Source organism: Neophocaena asiaeorientalis, unplaced genomic scaffold (assembly GCF_003031525.2).
Source record: "Neophocaena asiaeorientalis asiaeorientalis breed wild unplaced genomic scaffold, Neophocaena_asiaeorientalis_V1.1 scaffold82, whole genome shotgun sequence".
Classification (NCBI taxonomy): domain Eukaryota; kingdom Metazoa; phylum Chordata; class Mammalia; order Artiodactyla; family Phocoenidae; genus Neophocaena; species Neophocaena asiaeorientalis.
Window position 1 is genome coordinate 5,309,511 of NW_020173068.1, and position 17,565 is coordinate 5,327,075.

Sequence of the window (17,565 nt, forward strand, 5' to 3'; positions counted from 1 at the left end):
CATCTAGAGACTGTCATACAGAGTGAAGTAAGTCAGAAAGAGAAAAACAAGTATCGTATATTAACGCATGTATGCGGAACCTAGAAAAATGGTACAGATGAACCGGTTTGCAGGGCAGAAGTTGAGACACAGATGTAGAGAACAAATGTATGGACACCAAGGAGGGAAAACCGCAGTGGGGTGGGGATGGTGGTGTGCAGAATTGGGCGATTGGGATTGACATGTATACACTGATGTATATAAAATTGACAACTAATAAAACCAGCAGTATAAAAAAACAAACAGGGCTTCCCTGGTGGCGCAGTGGTTGAGAGTCCACCTGCCGATGCAGGGGACACGGGTTTGTGCCCCGGTCTGGGAAGATCCCACATGCCGCGGAGCGGCTAGGCCCGTGAACCATGGCCGCTGAGCCTGCGCGTCAGGAGCCTGTGCTCCACAATGGGAGAGGCCACAGCAGTGAGAGGCCCGCGTACCTCAAAAAAACAAACAAACAAACAAAAAAAACCAACTAATACTAAACTTTCTTAGGGTTATTTGTATGGAAATATGTGTATATAAATGTTTCAGACATTACATGAAATTTCTAAAAATCTTATATGTTTTGATATAATGTTATAAGTCATAATTCTAGTTATTACTTTAAAATGCATATCTCAGAAATAACTAAATTTCCTTGTCAATTGCATTAACTTTCATCAACTGTTTAACTGTGGTCATTTTTAAGTCTTTTGTCATTTACAGACAGTTCTGGGTATACCCTGATGCTTTTGCAAATATGTTCCTATAAAAGGGTTTCATCTTCAAGGAATTCATGGAAAAGACTTTGACAAGTACAGGTTTCCGGTAACTGACTATACTGCTGAACTGAATGAATAAGCATTTTCAGAACTCTAATGGAAAACTGATGAATTCATAAAAGTGCTAACAAAAGATCAAGATGAAAAAAAATTAATTACATGGGACTGAGTGAACTGATGAGCTTGATTATAATTTTTGTGACTTTCTGTTTGAATAAAAAAAAATCCCACAAGGACTCAGGGGCAAAAAATATACAAATCAATTTTCACTGCAAAGTAAAGGAGCTGTTACAGTGGAGGATTACTGGACTGAATGTCAATAGTATGACATAGTGTGAGTGTGTTTCGTGTTTGGTAATTGCAATTGTTGCTTTTGTTGTGGTCATCCATTTACAATGCTTGATGTCAGTTTATTTATCTCTTGTAAAAATAAAATACAGCATGTATATGAAAAAAATAAAATAAAATAAAAAGATAAATGAGGTAATGCATGCAGGAAGCTTATCCCTGGTCCTAGCACATAGTGAGCACTAAATACGTATTACTTATTTTTGGAGATTAATATGAACTTTCTTGTAATGGGATGGAGGCCAGAAGAAGGCAAAATGTTTTGTGAACTTCATTCTCAGGAATAAAAGAACAAAAGTGCGTTGGGACATATATCCACCCTATGACCCAGCAATTGTAGTTCTGGTCATTCACCAATGAGAAATACAAAATATGTCCAAAATGGGCAAGAATTTTCCTCACAGCTTTATTCATAAAAGCCTAAAACTTGAAACAACTCAAATGTCCACCAACAGGTGAATGGACATACAAATTGTGATATTTTCATAAAATATTAATCAGTAATAAAAAGGAATGAACTGATGTGTACAACAACATGGATATATCTCAAAACATTATGTTAAGCAAAAGAAACCAGACACAAAAGTTGCTTATTGTATAGTCTGTATAGTCTGTAAATGAATTTCTGGAACTGACAAAACTAAGCTAATGTAATAGAAATTGGAGCAGTAGTTGCCTTAGCGGAAGGGTTGACTGGAGAGGTGCACTGGTAACTTTGTGGGGTGATGGGAAATATTCTATATCTTGATTGGGATGGTAGTTACAAAAGTGTATACATTGTCAAAACACATCAAAATGTACACTTAAAGTGTGAGCATTTAATTTTACGTAAATTAAAATTCAATAAAAAATAACTCCCAAGAAAATGCAAAAATATATATATAAAAATCCTAGAAGATAACATAGGAGAAAATCTAGGTGACCTCGAGTTTGGCAGTTACTTTTTAGGCACAACACCAAGGGCACAATCTAAGAAAGAGGTCATTAAGAAGTTGGACTTCATTAAAATTAAAAACTTTGGCTCTGTGAAAGATGAAGTTAAGAGAATGAAAAGACCAGGCACAATCTGGGAGAAAATATTTGCAAAGCATATATCTAATAAAGGATTGGTATTCAAAATATACAAAGAAGAGACTTCCCTGGTGGCGCAGTGGTTAAGAATCTGCCTGCCAATGCAGGGGACACAGGTTTGAGCCCTGGTCCAGGAGGATCCCACATGCCCCGGAGCAACTAAGCCCGTGCGCCACAACTACTGAGCCTGCGCTCTAGAGCCCGCGAGCCACAACTACTGAAGCCTGCAAGCCACAACTACTGAAGCATGCAAGCCACAACTACTGAGCCCGCATGCCTAGAGCCCTACTCTGCAACAAGAGAAGCCACCACAACAAGAAACCCTCACACCGAAATGAAGCATAGCCCCCACTCACCCTGCCAACTAGAGGAAGCCCATCATGAGCAGCAACGAAGACCCAACACAGCCAAAAATAAATAAATGTATATAAAATATACCAAAAAATGTATATAAAATATACAAAATGTATATAAAATATACCAAAAAAAATTTTTTTTGTACCACGCTGCGTGGAATGCCGGATCTTAGTTCCCCGACCAGGGATCAAACCCACATCCCCTGCAGTGGAAATGCGGAGTTTCAACCACTGGACCGCCAGGGAAGTTCAAAATATACAAAGAACTCTTAAACTCCAACAATAAGAAAATTAACAACCTGATTAAAAAGCAGACAAAAGGGCTTCCCTGGTGGCACAGTGGTTGAGAGTCTGTCTGCCGATGCAAGGGACACGGGTTCATGCTCCGGTCCGGGAAGACCCCACATGCCACAGAGCAGCTGGGCCCATGAGCCATGGCCGCTGAGCCTGCATGTCCAGAGCCTGTGCTCTGCAACGGGAGAGGCCACAACAGTGAGAGGCCCGCGTACTGAAAAAAAAAAAAGCAGACAAAAGATCTAAACAGACATCTTACCAAAGAGACACAGATGGCAAAGAAGCATATGAAAAGATGCTCAACATATGTCATTAGGGAACTGCAAATAAAACAAGATACTACTACACATCTATTAGAATGGTTAAAATTCCAAACACTGACAACAACAAATGTTGATAAGGCAGGAACTCTCATTCACTGCTGGTGAAAATGCAAAATGGTGCAGCCACTTTGGAAGACAGTTTGGCAGTTTTTTATAAAACTAAACATACTCTTCACATATGACCCAGCAATCACGCTCCATGATATTTACCCAAATGAGTTGTAAACTTATGTCCACACAAATACTTGTCACAGATGTTTTATGGCAGCTTTATTCATAATTGCCAAAACTTGGAAGCAACCAAGATGACCTTCATTAGGTGAATGAATAAATACATTTATCCAGTGTAGTATATCCATACAATGGGATAATATTCAGCACTAAAAAGAAATGAGCTATAAAGCCATGAAAAGACACGGAGGAACTTTAAATGCATATTACTAACTGAAAGAAGCCAATCTGAAAAGGCCACATAATGTATGATTCCAACTATATAACATTCTGGAAAAGGCAAAATTATGGAGACAGTAGAAAATTCAGTGATTGCCAGAGGTTGGTAGGAGGGAGGGATGAAAAGAAGAATTTTAGAGCAAGGAAACTATTCAGTATGATACTATAATGATGGATACAAGTCTATAAATTTGTAAAACCCCACAGAATGTATAACATCAAGCGAGAACCCTAGTGTAAACTATGGACTTTTGATGATAATGGTAAGTCAATGTAGGTTCATCAATTGTAACAAATGTACCACACTGGCGTGGGATGTTGATAGTGAGAGAGGTTGTACATGGGCACGAGGCAGGAGGTATATGGGAATGCTCTGTGTTTTCTTGTTATTTCGCTGTAAACCTAAAACCGCTCTAGAAGAACAAAGTCTATTTTTAAAAGAAAAAGAAGATCTTGAATCAATAACCTACCTGCCACCATAAGCACTAGAGAAAGAAGAGCAAACTAAACCCAAAGCAAGCAAAACAAAAGAAATAAAAAGGATTACAAAAAAATCCTATGAACAACTTATGCCAATAAATTAGATAACCTGGTTGAAATACTAGAGGAAGCCCATCATGAGCAGCAACGAAGACCCAACACAGCCAAAAATAAATAAATGTATATAAAATATACCAAAAAATGTATATAAAATATACAAAATGTATATAAAATATACCAAAAAAAATTTTTTTTGTACCACGCTGCGTGGAATGCCGGATCTTAGTTCCCCGACCAGGGATCAAACCCACATCCCCTGCAGTGGAAATGCGGAGTTTCAACCACTGGACCGCCAGGGAAGTTCAAAATATACAAAGAACTCTTAAACTCCAACAATAAGAAAATTAACAACCTGATTAAAAAGCAGACAAAAGGGCTTCCCTGGTGGCACAGTGGTTGAGAGTCTGTCTGCCGATGCAAGGGACACGGGTTCATGCTCCGGTCCGGGAAGACCCCACATGCCACAGAGCAGCTGGGCCCATGAGCCATGGCCGCTGAGCCTGCATGTCCAGAGCCTGTGCTCTGCAACGGGAGAGGCCACAACAGTGAGAGGCCCGCGTACTGAAAAAAAAAAAAAGCAGACAAAAGATCTAAACAGACATCTTACCAAAGAGACACAGATGGCAAAGAAGCATATGAAAAGATGCTCAACATATGTCATTAGGGAACTGCAAATAAAACAAGATACTACTACACATCTATTAGAATGGTTAAAATTCCAAACACTGACAACAACAAATGTTGATAAGGCAGGAACTCTCATTCACTGCTGGTGAAAATGCAAAATGGTGCAGCCACTTTGGAAGACAGTTTGGCAGTTTTTTATAAAACTAAACATACTCTTCACATATGACCCAGCAATCACGCTCCATGATATTTACCCAAATGAGTTGTAAACTTATGTCCACACAAATACTTGTCACAGATGTTTTATGGCAGCTTTATTCATAATTGCCAAAACTTGGAAGCAACCAAGATGACCTTCATTAGGTGAATGAATAAATACATTTATCCAGTGTAGTATATCCATACAATGGGATAATATTCAGCACTAAAAAGAAATGAGCTATAAAGCCATGAAAAGACACGGAGGAACTTTAAATGCATATTACTAACTGAAAGAAGCCAATCTGAAAAGGCCACATAATGTATGATTCCAACTATATAACATTCTGGAAAAGGCAAAATTATGGAGACAGTAGAAAATTCAGTGATTGCCAGAGGTTGGTAGGAGGGAGGGATGAAAAGAAGAATTTTAGAGCAAGGAAACTATTCAGTATGATACTATAATGATGGATACAAGTCTATAAATTTGTAAAACCCCACAGAATGTATAACATCAAGCGAGAACCCTAGTGTAAACTATGGACTTTTGATGATAATGGTAAGTCAATGTAGGTTCATCAATTGTAACAAATGTACCACACTGGCGTGGGATGTTGATAGTGAGAGAGGTTGTACATGGGCACGAGGCAGGAGGTATATGGGAATGCTCTGTGTTTTCTTGTTATTTCGCTGTAAACCTAAAACCGCTCTAGAAGAACAAAGTCTATTTTTAAAAGAAAAAGAAGATCTTGAATCAATAACCTACCTGCCACCATAAGCACTAGAGAAAGAAGAGCAAACTAAACCCAAAGCAAGCAAAACAAAAGAAATAAAAAGGATTACAAAAAAATCCTATGAACAACTTATGCCAATAAATTAGATAACCTGGTTGAAATGGACAAATTGCTAGAAATACACAACCTACCAAATCTGACTCAAAAAGAAATAGAAAATATAAACAGATCTATAACTAGTAAGGAGACTGAATTAGTAATCAATACATTCTATTAACATGGAGTATTACCATTGATTGACATTATTCAACGATAAAAAAAGGAATGAAGGACTAACACATTACACAACATGGATGAACCTTGAAAACACTATGTTTAGTGAAAGAAACCAGACACAAAGGCCACATATTGTATTATTACATTTATATATTAAGAAAATGTCCAGAATAGGCAAATCCATAGAGACAGAAAGGATAGTAGTGTTTGCCAAGGGATGTTGGGGGGAGTGGAAAATGAGAACTGACCACTAACAGGCATGGGGTTTCTTTTTGGAGAGATGAAAATGTTCTGGAATTAGACAGTGGTAATGGTTGCATAACCTCATCAATTTACTAAAAACCACTGAACTACATACTTTAAAATGGTGAAATTAATGGTAGGTGAATTACATCTCAACGAAAAGGGAGAGGGAATCAGTCAAAGTGGCTATATAGGGTTATAGTAACATTAGACAATGTGGATTTCAAAGCAAAAAATATTACCAGGGGTAAAGAAGGTCACTTCATGTTGATAAAGGAATCAATTATCAAGGGAACATAAAAATCCTAAATGTTTATTCATGTATTAACATAGCTTCAAAATACATGAAGCAAAACATTGTAGAACTGCAAGAGGGAAAGAGACAAATCCATAATTATTTTCAAAAATTTCAATACCCGGGGCTTCCCTGGTGGCGCAGTGGTTGAGAGTCTGCCTGCCGATGCAGGGGACACGAGTTCGTGCCCCGGTCCGGGAAGATCCCACATGCCGTGGAGTGGCTGGGCCCCTGAGCCATGGCCATTGAGCCTGCGCGTCCAGAGCCTGTGCTCCGCAACGGGAGAGGCCACGACAGTGAGAGGCCCGCGTACCGCAAAAAAAAAAAAAAAAAAAAAAAAAAAAAAAATTTCAATACCCCTCTCTCAGTACCTGATAGAACTTGATAGAGAGTAGGCAAGGATATTATAGGTTTAATGTGAACTGACTGACATTTACAGAACACTACACCCAACAACAGCAGAATACATATTCTTCTCCAGTGTACACCGAACATTTACAAAGACAGATCATACTCTGAGCCATTAAACAAGTCTCAATAAAATTCAAATGATTAAAGTCATACAAAGTATGTTCTCTAACCACAACGTAATTAAATTAGAAATCTAACACAAAGATCTCAGGAAAATCCCCAAACATGTAGAAATTAAATAACCCAGTTCTAAATAACCCATTGGTCAAAGAAAAAAATCAAAAGGGAAATTGGGAAGTATTAAACACAACATGTCAAAAGGCATGACAGGAAAATCCATGGTAGCTTGGGGATAGGGGATCAGAGGCGAGAGGGATTACAAAGGGACATGAGAAAAATTTCAGGGGTGATGAATATATTCACTATTTTGATTTGGTGATGGTTTATACATGGTTATATACATAGGTCAAAACTTACCAAACTATACACTTGAAATGTGTGCATATCAGTTGTATGTCAATTACACATACTTCAATAAAGCTGTTAGTAGTGTACATGGTGTATAACCATTTGTATGAAACAAATACACACACTAAACACCATATATACAGAGACTATATCTGAAAAGACATATTAGAAAATGATAAATGTGCTGGCTTTTTTTTGGGGGGGGGTGGTCCACATCCTGAAGCATGTGGGCTCTTAGTTCCAACCAAGGATCAAATCCGTGTCCCCTGCAGTGGGAGCACGGAGTCTTAACCACTGGACCACCAGGGAAGTCCCAAGTCCTGGCTTTTTAAAAAGGAACTAGGGGATTAGAAAAAAGTGATGGGAAGGAAACGGACCAATTACAGATACCTACTGTATTGTTTGAATTATTTACCACATGTATGTTTCACTTTTTCATAAAAAGTAAAATAAAATTTCCAAAAAAGAATTTTTCACATATTTTGAATGAAGAACTGAGATGAAGAGCCATAATAAACGTTTCTTGAGTAGAAAATGGATCTTGAGGGCAGAAATCAACCCCCTCAAGCCATACCAACAGGTGAGGAAGATGTTCCTAGCCTGGGATTCCCAAAGGCTACCCTGCAGGTCAGTGGAAGGGGTCAAAGGAGATCATAGCCAGACACACAATAAAAGCCTCAGCATATCCTAATATACACAGTCTGTTTTAGAAGAAAAATCTTTCAATGATCACTCTCATTTGTTAAGATTTTACTATGGGGGCTTCCCTGGTGGCGCAGTGGTTAAGAATCCGCCTGCCAATGCAGGGGACATGGGTTCGAGCCCTGGCCCGGGAAGATCCCTCATGCCGCAGAGCAACTAAGCCCATGCGCCACAACTACTGAGCCTGAGCTCTAGAGTCCACGAGCCACAACTACTGAAGCCCATGCGCCTAGAGCCCGTGGTCCGCAACAAAAGAAGCCACTGCAAGCCCACGCACCACAACGAAGAGTAGCCCCCGCTCGCCGCAACTAGAGAAAGCCCACGCACAGCAACGAGGACTCAACACAGCCAAAAATAAAGTAAATAAACTAATAAAAAAAAAACAAAAAAAGATTTTACTATGTTCCATAGACAGTGCTAAATTCTTTACAATAATAATCTCACCGAACTCCATATGAGATAAGCATTTTATTATTATCCCCATGTCACAAGAGAAAATCAAGGCACACAAGAATAATAAAGTAGCTACTCAAGTTCACACAACTCTGAAGCAATGGAGTGGGGAATTCAATGAAAAGAATAAAGTGAGGAGACAGGCAGCTAAGTCAATGTTATCAAACCAAAATGTTAGAAAGATCTAGAGCAGTTTTTGCTAAGCAAATGGTTCTCTCCACCTTCGCCTCCCCTTCAGTCTCTAATTCCTAGGGTACATGGGAGAAAACCAGAGAGGTTTTCTGGTAGAAATCGGGCTGGGAAACACTTAATCCAGAAACTATAGGGAAAATCTCAGAGACAATAACCAAGGCAAAAATGAAGTAAAAGTAGATAAAAAGGGACCACTTTAGTTTAGGTAAGTTTAATGACTGTAAAAGCTGTTCACAAAGGAGCAAAGAAATGCATTTCCCATTTCATAGAAAGTTGCTTCACCCCTTACAGCTTGTCTCCAAAGCTTCGTTACCTCTTTCATTAGTGACCAGTCATATCTCTCTTCCTGCTGGGAAGGAATGAGGCCAACCACTCAGGTCAGCAATATGCTACAGAGTCCTTCAGAGTGGTCCTGCAGAGAACATGTCCTTTAAGTGTCTGAGAGCTGGCTGAGGTGATCTGAAAGAAAACCAGTCAGAAGGCGGCAAGGTAACCAGGACTGAACTACAGGGACTTATTGTGAATCATCCAGAGGAGAGGCCACCAAAAGGAATCTAATGGAGATAACAGGCCAGCAGAGACTGCATGGTTCCTCTGTGCCTCCAATGCTTAGAGGAAGAGATGTCTGATACAATGCTAATGCATATAAGTTAAGAAGTCCAAAATAGGTCATTCCCAAACAGCCACGTCTCCCTTTTCTCTTGGGAGATGGCTTCTTCCCAGAGGCAACCATAAGGTTCAGGTGTGAGCTGCCTATCACAGACCCTACCCCTCCTAATCCCAGAGGTAAGCTGTGATCCAGCCTGTACCAGTCAAATTCCTCCTTAAGATATTTATGGCCAATATTTGGTGAGAAAGGCTCTCTTTTTTCTCTAATTGAGAGCTGAAAGCATGTGACCCCCAAAATTACCAGAGGCCTCATTTCTGACCATAAGAATGAGTCAGTCCATTAGTAAATATTTATTTAGTGCCTATCGTGTTCTAGGAATTGTCCTACGTGCTAGAGATATCAAGAAGAACAAAACAGACGTTGTTCCTACCCTCAAAAGAGCTTTCAAGAGAAGACAGACAATATATAAACAAATGAAAATTATTTCAGGCACTAAAAAGTGCTATGAAGATAAAATGGGCTAATGTAAACAGTGAAAAAAGCAATGCAGAGGGAAGCTGCTTTCAGCACTACAGTGGGCCTCTCAAGGAGATGACATTTAAGAGAACTTGAAGATTTAAAAGAAGGCAGCCAGGCAAAAATCAAGAGCCTCCTAAGCAACACAGCATGTGCACAGTCCCTGACACTAGAACTAGGTCTGAGGGGCAAAAAGGAGGTCACCAAGACTAGAGGAAAGAGAATAAAAAGAGTACAGGGCATATGAGGTTGGAAAGGTAGCTGGGGAAGATCACAAAAGGCCATGGACACCCTGCATTTTATGCTGGCTCCAATGAGAAATCACTGTGGGGCTTAAGCAGATGAGTGAGTGATCTGATTTAGAAAGGTCACACTGACTTCTATGGGGCAGAACGACTAGAGGGCAAGAATGGAAACAGGAATATGAAGCCTCTGAAATTCTCAGGTACTGTTGGTGGGAGTGTAAACTGGTACAACCATTTTGGCTATTTCTATTATACACACCCTGTTACACAGCAATTCCAAACCATATACCCTATAGAAATGAATATATACTTGCACTAAAACACAGGCATAGTCGTAGCAATTCTATTCATAATAGGTCCAAACTGGAAACAACCAAAATGACCAATATATAAATTGTGGTATATTCATATAATATGGATAAATATAATCATGGATGAACTGCACAATATCCATGCATCAAAAATATACACTGTATTAGAGCAATTATACTCCAATAAAGATGTTTATATATATATATATATACACTGTATGATTCAATTTTATATCAAAAACAAGCAAAACTGAACTATGGTATTAGAAATTAGGATGCAAGGAAAAAGAGTAACTGGTAGGAACATGACAGGGGTTTGGGGAGTTCTGAAAATATTTTGTTTCTTAATTCAGGTGGTATTCACATGGGTAGGGTCACTTTGTGATGATTCATCACGTAGTACACTTGTGAGCAATTTTCTACATTTATGATATGCTTCAATAAATAATTCATTTTCAAAATACAGAAACAGAAAACCTGTGAGGAGGCTGCTCTAATCTCCCAACCAAGAAATAATGATGGCTTAGAGAAGGAAAGAAACAGTCAGGTCCCAGATACATTCCACAGGTAGAGCTGAAACAGATGAACTACTGATGGGGAGTACAGGAAAGTAAGTATCTAGGATGATTCCTGTATTTTTGGTTTGAGCAACTGAGTGGTGCCACTTGCTGAGATGGAGGAGACTTGAAAAGAAGAAAACTGCAGGAAAGTGGGAAGAATTCATTCTATTTTGGCCACATTAAGTTCAGGATGCAAGAAAGAATGGAGACAAATGCAAATCTGGAGGGGAAGTGAATGGATGGAAGCAAAAGCACAAGGAGCAGCGTGACAGAAGACGCAGACACTTCCTACACAGTCTCACATGAGCAGATAGTGTGGACAGGTGGAGATGTGAGTGAGCTGGTGGAAATAATGATGAGACAATGAGATTTCACCTGACTGTATCGATTTTCTCTATGAAATATGAGGCAAAGACATCAGCTGAGACTAGGATTTAGATAAGTGAGCGAAGATTTAGGGAGAATGAGAGTGGAAAAGTTACTTTACTGGGGAAATACAGTAGGATTAGGATTTCAGCGCCATTCATTTGAGTTTTGTGGCATGAATGTGAACTGAGTGCAGCTGGTTTATGTGAAGAGACTGTTATTTGTCCCCCAACAGTTCTCCTGTTCTTCCTCAGTTACTCCTCAGAACTCCCAATTTTTAACTGGGCACATCGTCATTCAGAATGAAGACCACGCTTCTCAGCTTCTTTGCAGCCTGGCGTGGTGTGTTACCATGGTGGAAATAGTATGTGCAACTTCTGCAAACTGTCCTAAAAGGAAGAGGGCAAGCCCTTCACCTTTCTTCTTCCTGCTTGCTACTAGCTAGGACATGGCTGCTGGAACAGCCAACCTGAATCATAAGGTAACCTTGAGAATGGAGGCCACACACAGCAGAGCAAAAGACAGAAGGAGCCTAGACCCTTGGTGATCATGGAGCCATCACAATCACCAGTCCTGGACCTTCTATATCTAGATGTTTATGACAAAGAAAACTCCTACCTTATTTAAGCCACCGTATTTTGAGTTTTCAATCCCCATCATCTGACCTAATCTATGTAATAAAGATTAACTGTGTGCTCTTCCCAACAATGTTCAGCTGCTAGGGTGCGGCTGCAGAGTAAGCAGATAACCACTTTCACCAAGGTTGGAGTTTAGCCAAATAAGCACCATAGAAGAAAGGGAGATAAGAAAATGAAATTTATGAGGAAATGGTTCTAGCACAGCCTGGGGACTCTTAAGTAGAGAAAGATGAGAAAAGTGACAGAAAAATCCAACAGACCCCTGGTTCCACATCTTCTCCTTCATTCTGATCCTTTCACTAAATCTCACTTGTGGGGTTTGTCACTTCGCATCAAAAAAGAGTCCCACGTAACATAAGTATCGGAACAAAAAAAGAGTCCCAAGTATCACCTTTCTGTCTTTCTTGACAAATGGAATATTTCCATTTTACAAAAGAATATCATACTAACATTACAACCCATACCACCAAACTCATCTTGCAAATAACCCTTATCTATAGTAGAAAGAGAATAGGAAGAGGTATGAAAAAGTAACTGAAAATCAAAGCAGCAAACATTCAGAAGACAAAGAAGAAAACAAGACAGTGTCAAAAAGAAAGAATGAACAAATAGAAAAGCCTATGAGAGACTGTTTCCAGATCAATCACGTTGTTGCCTAGTAGGAATTACTTCATTTAGGAAATCTCTAGGTAATGCTGAAAGTAAGACAATCCCCAGTCAGGACAAGGCCAGAAAGGAAGGGGATCATCAAGTCCCCAACATGAAAATCATTGTTTTTGTTAGATGGACAGAACAGAAAAGTTCTGAGCGCTGGTAAAATTTCCAGGCCAATCTACAGAAGTTACATGCCAGGGGAATGAGCCTCCCTCAGCTGCACACCATGAACCATGGCTCCCATGACTCCAGAGGGAGGTGATGAAGAGCAAGGACAGAAAGCAGAGGAGAGGGTAAGGCACTAAGGAACAGGGTGGAGGACATAACACTGAACACATCAGCAGAAGCATCACCCTCTCGCCACCTCTCTCTTTGCAGATGCTTCAAAGTTCAGTGTTGGAAAAGTGGTCTTACTCCTACCCACCTCATCAGTACGTGTCCTGCCAGTCTCTGGCTCTGGGGCAAAGTGAACATGAGGAAAAAAAGGAAGATGGCAGTAGCAGACCTGTGGTAGTGTAGGAAGAAAAAGAAGAAGGAAGAAACTCATGAAGGAGGGAAGAAATGAGGAATATCCTCAGTGAAATGGGGAGCGGGAGAAAGGGAAAATCCCACAGCCATTCAACTAGACCTGTTAGTCCAGGGAAGGGATGCAGGAAACTGGAGCACACGTAAGTTAGGGATGCCTGCAGCATCAGAGACCTTGAAGGGCATGCTGATCTCTGACAGAGAGAACTATCAACTCACTTAAGATCACTTATACTTCCTGGCCTCTCTGCAGCAGGAAACTACTTGCCACTATGTATCCCAACCTCACCAAATTCCCAGAAAGAACCCTTTCAGGGCAGGAGAGAAGAAAAACAGAAAGCCTAGTTTGGAGCAGGCTAAAATTCAATTCAAGTGCCCTTCCATTGGTCAGGTTGAGAAGAGATTTTTATTTTACTAAAGAATTTCTCCATAAAAAAATTTCATTCCCCCAAATTATCCAATCCAATACCCACTTCACAGTGTAAGTCAACAGTGCAAAAGGATACCTTACCTTCACCAGCACATAGTCCCCAGGCTGGGCTTGGACCCTAAGCCCAGGGTTAGTGACATCCTCCATCGCTACATCAGGAAAGATCACCTTAAGGTTTCCATCATTCCGGCCATACAGGTCAGTGGCAGAGCGTTTACTGAGCTGCAAAAGAACAGAGGAGAGGCCATGAGTCTGTCACAGTCATCAGTTCTTGGTCTGTCTCAGATCCCCAGGGGTCTGACCCATAGAGCATTTCTTTTTTTTTTTTTAAGTATGGTACCTCTTTTTTTTTTTTTTTTAATTATTTAGTTATTTATTTTTGGCTGCATTGGGTCTTTGCTGCTACGTGTGGGCTTTCTCTAGTTGTAGCAAGTGGGGGCTACTCTTCGTTGCAGTGGGCTTCTCATTGTGGTGGCTTCTCTTGCTTCAGAGCACGGGCTCTAGGCACACGGGGCTTCAGTAGTTGTGGCTCGCGGGCTCTAGAGTGCAGGCTCAGTAGTTGTGGTGCACGGGCTTAGCTGCTCTGCAGCATGTGGGATCTTCCCGGACCAGAGCTCGAACCCCTGTCCCCTGCATTGGCAGGCAGATTCTTAACACTGTGCCACCAGGGAAGTCCCCATAGAGCATTTCTTAACCAAGGAATCACAAGACTAAGTGCTTTACTGCTGCTTCACCAACAAGGGCAGTAAATAGCACACAACAGAAGCTCAATAAAATTTTCTGACAATATATGATTCAATCAATGAGTCTTTGATTACAAAATTACCTTTAGCGGGAATGGACCTCCAACAGGCCTGATGCCAAGGACATAGGGGTGATACACTTGGCAAGAGGACTCTCACTTCACAGAGTCTCATAGTCTCAGACTCTCATAGTCTCAGGAATGTTCTGGGGTTGTCTGGCCTGGGTTACTTGTCCCAGTGAATAGGCAGACTGGAAGCCAGAGTCTCCATCACAACATGCAAAAGACTGGGCCAGGAGAATACTAAAACCAGTATGACGGTATTAATTTCCAGAACATACCCAAGTCTTTCTGCTCCAATCATGATGAAGTGACAAAAACCAAATTTATCCTCAGGCCTTAAATAACCAGGAAACTGGACAAAATATATGAGACATCTATTTTCAGATACTGGACAATTGATTTGCAAAACTATGATTCCCAAGAGAAGGAAAACAAATGGGGCAAGCCCTTCAATCACCCCTGCATTCTACCGGAAGACATGTGCCAGACCAGAGAATGCAAAGCAGGGAGGGAGATCTCAAGGCAGAGCATGGTGGTTCTCTCTGAAATGAGGAAAGTTGGATCAAAGTCCAGGGAGCCTGCAATAGCTGGAAATTGTGGAGCAAGTTTGAGAGAGGAGGGAGCTAAGCAGAAAAAGAGCTGCAGAAATGTGCATAGCGGCCCTCTGAGTCTTTGCTGAATAATAATACGGCCCTGTGTGGAGCAAAAATCCATGATGTCAGACAAAGAAAGTAACCTGGGAACTGCCAGCTGGTTAGCTCCCAGATCTCACAAAGGGCTAGGAATCATCTGACCTACCACCAAATAGTCCTCACTGATTCCTTGGGACATGCAGTAACAACTCTAGAAGAGCCATAAGTAGTACTAAGACTAAACTATCCCTAGAATAAAAAAACTTTTCTAGCAAAGATTAAAAACAAGACTTGATGGCCATTCTGACTGGCGTGATGTGTGGAATCTAGAAAAATGGTACAGATGAACCTATCTGCAGGGCAGGAACAGAGAGGCAGACATAGAGAATGGACATGTGGACACAGCGGGGAAGGGGAGGGTGAGATGAATTGGGAGATTAGCATTGATATATACACTACCATGTGTAAAACAGATAGCTAGTGGGAACCTGCTGTATAGCACAGGGAGCTCAGCTCAGTGCTCTGTGATAACCTAGATGGGTGGGATAGGGGTGGGCGGTAGGAGAGAAGTCCAAGAGGGAGAGGATATATGTATACATATAGCTGATTCACTTCGTTGTACAACAGAAACTAACAACATTGTAAAGCAACTATACCCCAATTAAAAAAAAAAAAACCTTGAAAGGATCAAACAAAACTACAAACGACAAGTAACAAAACTGCTTATCAGAACAAAGCCCAACACAAAACCCAGACAATCAAAGATAATGTCTGACAACATAATGTCCAACATCCAATCAAAAATCACTAGATATGCCTAGAAGCAGAAAAATGTGACTCATAATCAAGAGAAAAGTCAGTCAGTAGGAGCTTCCCTGGTGGCACAGTGGTTGAGAGTCCGCCTGCCAATGCAGGGGACACGGGTTCATGCCCTGGTCCAGGACGATCCCACATGCCGCAGCGTGGCTAGGCCCGTGAGCCATGGCCGCTGAGCCTGCACATCCGGAGCCTGTGCTCCGCAACGGGAGAGGCCACAACAGTGAGAGGCCCGCGTACCACAAAGAAAAAGAAAAAAAAAAAGTCAGTCGATAGAAACAGACCTAGAAATGATAGCAGTGATGGAATTATCACAAAGAAATTAAACCAGCTATTATAATTAGGCTCAAATACTAAGTTTCAAAAGAAAACAAGAACACAGAAGAGAAGCAGAAGATATTTTTAGAAAACCAAATGTAACTTACAGAGATGAAAAATATATGATCTAAAATTTTTAATTCAATACATAATAGCAAATGAGACACTGCCAAAGAAAAGAATAATGAAGCTGAAGACAGAAAAATAGAAACTATTTAAAATGAAGCACAGATATAAAAAAGAGAAAAAAAACTGAACAGCCTCAGTGTCCTATGACACAATATCAAGTGGTTGGACATATAGGTGACTGGAGAAGGAGAGAAGAAACGGGGGGCAGGCGATGGGTGGCAGGAAGGAGGAGTACAGAAAAAATATCTGAAAAATAGTAAATGAAAATTTTCCAAATTTGATGAAAATTATAAACTCACAAACTAAATAGCCTCAACATATCCCAAACAAAACACAAAGAAAGTCATGCCAAGACACATCAAATTTCTAAAAAGTGATAAAATGACAACTAACACAACATGTAATACTAAACTAAATCTTTTTCTTATAAATGACAGTTCTGAGCCAAGCGGAGAATTTAAATGGGGGTCTAAGGACTGGATGGTAGTAATCTAACAAGCTTAATTTTCTGATTCTGATGGTTGTACTACAGTTGTACAGGAGAATGCTCCTGTTTGCACAAAATACACACTGCAGTATTTGGGGAATTGGGGGCACCAGGGCAACTTACTCTCAAAAGCTTCAAAGAAAAAAGTACTATACTGCTACTTTTCTACAAGTCTGCGATTGTTTACAATAAATTTTTTAAAAGAGAGAGTGTTCATGTTCCGTGATTTGAACAAACCAACCATAAAAGAACATTTATAAGACAGAGGGAAACTGGAACGTCAACTACATATTTGATAATATTAAGAAACTACTGTCAATTATTTCAAATATGATAGTCACATTATGTCTATTTTAAAAAAGAGTCATCTTTTAGAGATATATACTGAAATAATTACTGACAAAATAATATATGTCTTGTACTTGCTTCAAAACAACTCAGTGGGAGCAGTAGAGGTGAAACAAGATCAGCCATGATTAACACTGTATTAACAAATTGCTGAGGCTGGTTAATGGGTACATGGGCATTCACTATCCTCTCTATACCTTTTTTTTTTTTTTTAGATTCTCCATAATTTGAAAAGGCGGGGGTACTTATACGCTACAGAATGAGACAGATGTGGGTCAAATTCTGGCTCTGCCACACTAGCTGTGTGACCTTGGGGAAGTTATTCCTACTTCTCTGAGTCTCCTTTCTTCATCTACAAAAGTGAGGTAATAACAGCACTACCCCCAAGGACTGTGGT

At 40.2% G+C, this 17,565-nt stretch overlaps 1 protein-coding gene across 8 annotated transcripts in view; it reads right to left on the reverse strand.

Annotated features, from left to right (window-relative positions):
• CDK5RAP1 (CDK5RAP1 mitochondrial tRNA methylthiotransferase) overlaps positions 1 to 17,565 on the reverse strand; it is a 102,972-nt gene that overhangs the window by 44,963 nt on the left and 40,444 nt on the right. For 4 of the 8 annotated variants that reach the window (XR_003003002.1, XR_003003001.1, XM_024742924.1 and 1 more), the window contains exon 13: positions 13,715 to 13,855. Coding sequence is in view for 5 of the 8 variants with exons in the window: in XM_024742924.1 (XP_024598692.1) it covers positions 13,715 to 13,855 (141 nt within the window). In the remaining 3 variants the exon portion in view is untranslated. Of the gene's footprint in view, positions 1 to 8,637; positions 9,238 to 13,714; positions 13,856 to 17,565 lie in introns of those variants that run through there. The other 4 variants (XM_024742923.1, XM_024742921.1, XR_003003000.1 and 1 more) reach the window with 3 other exon arrangements.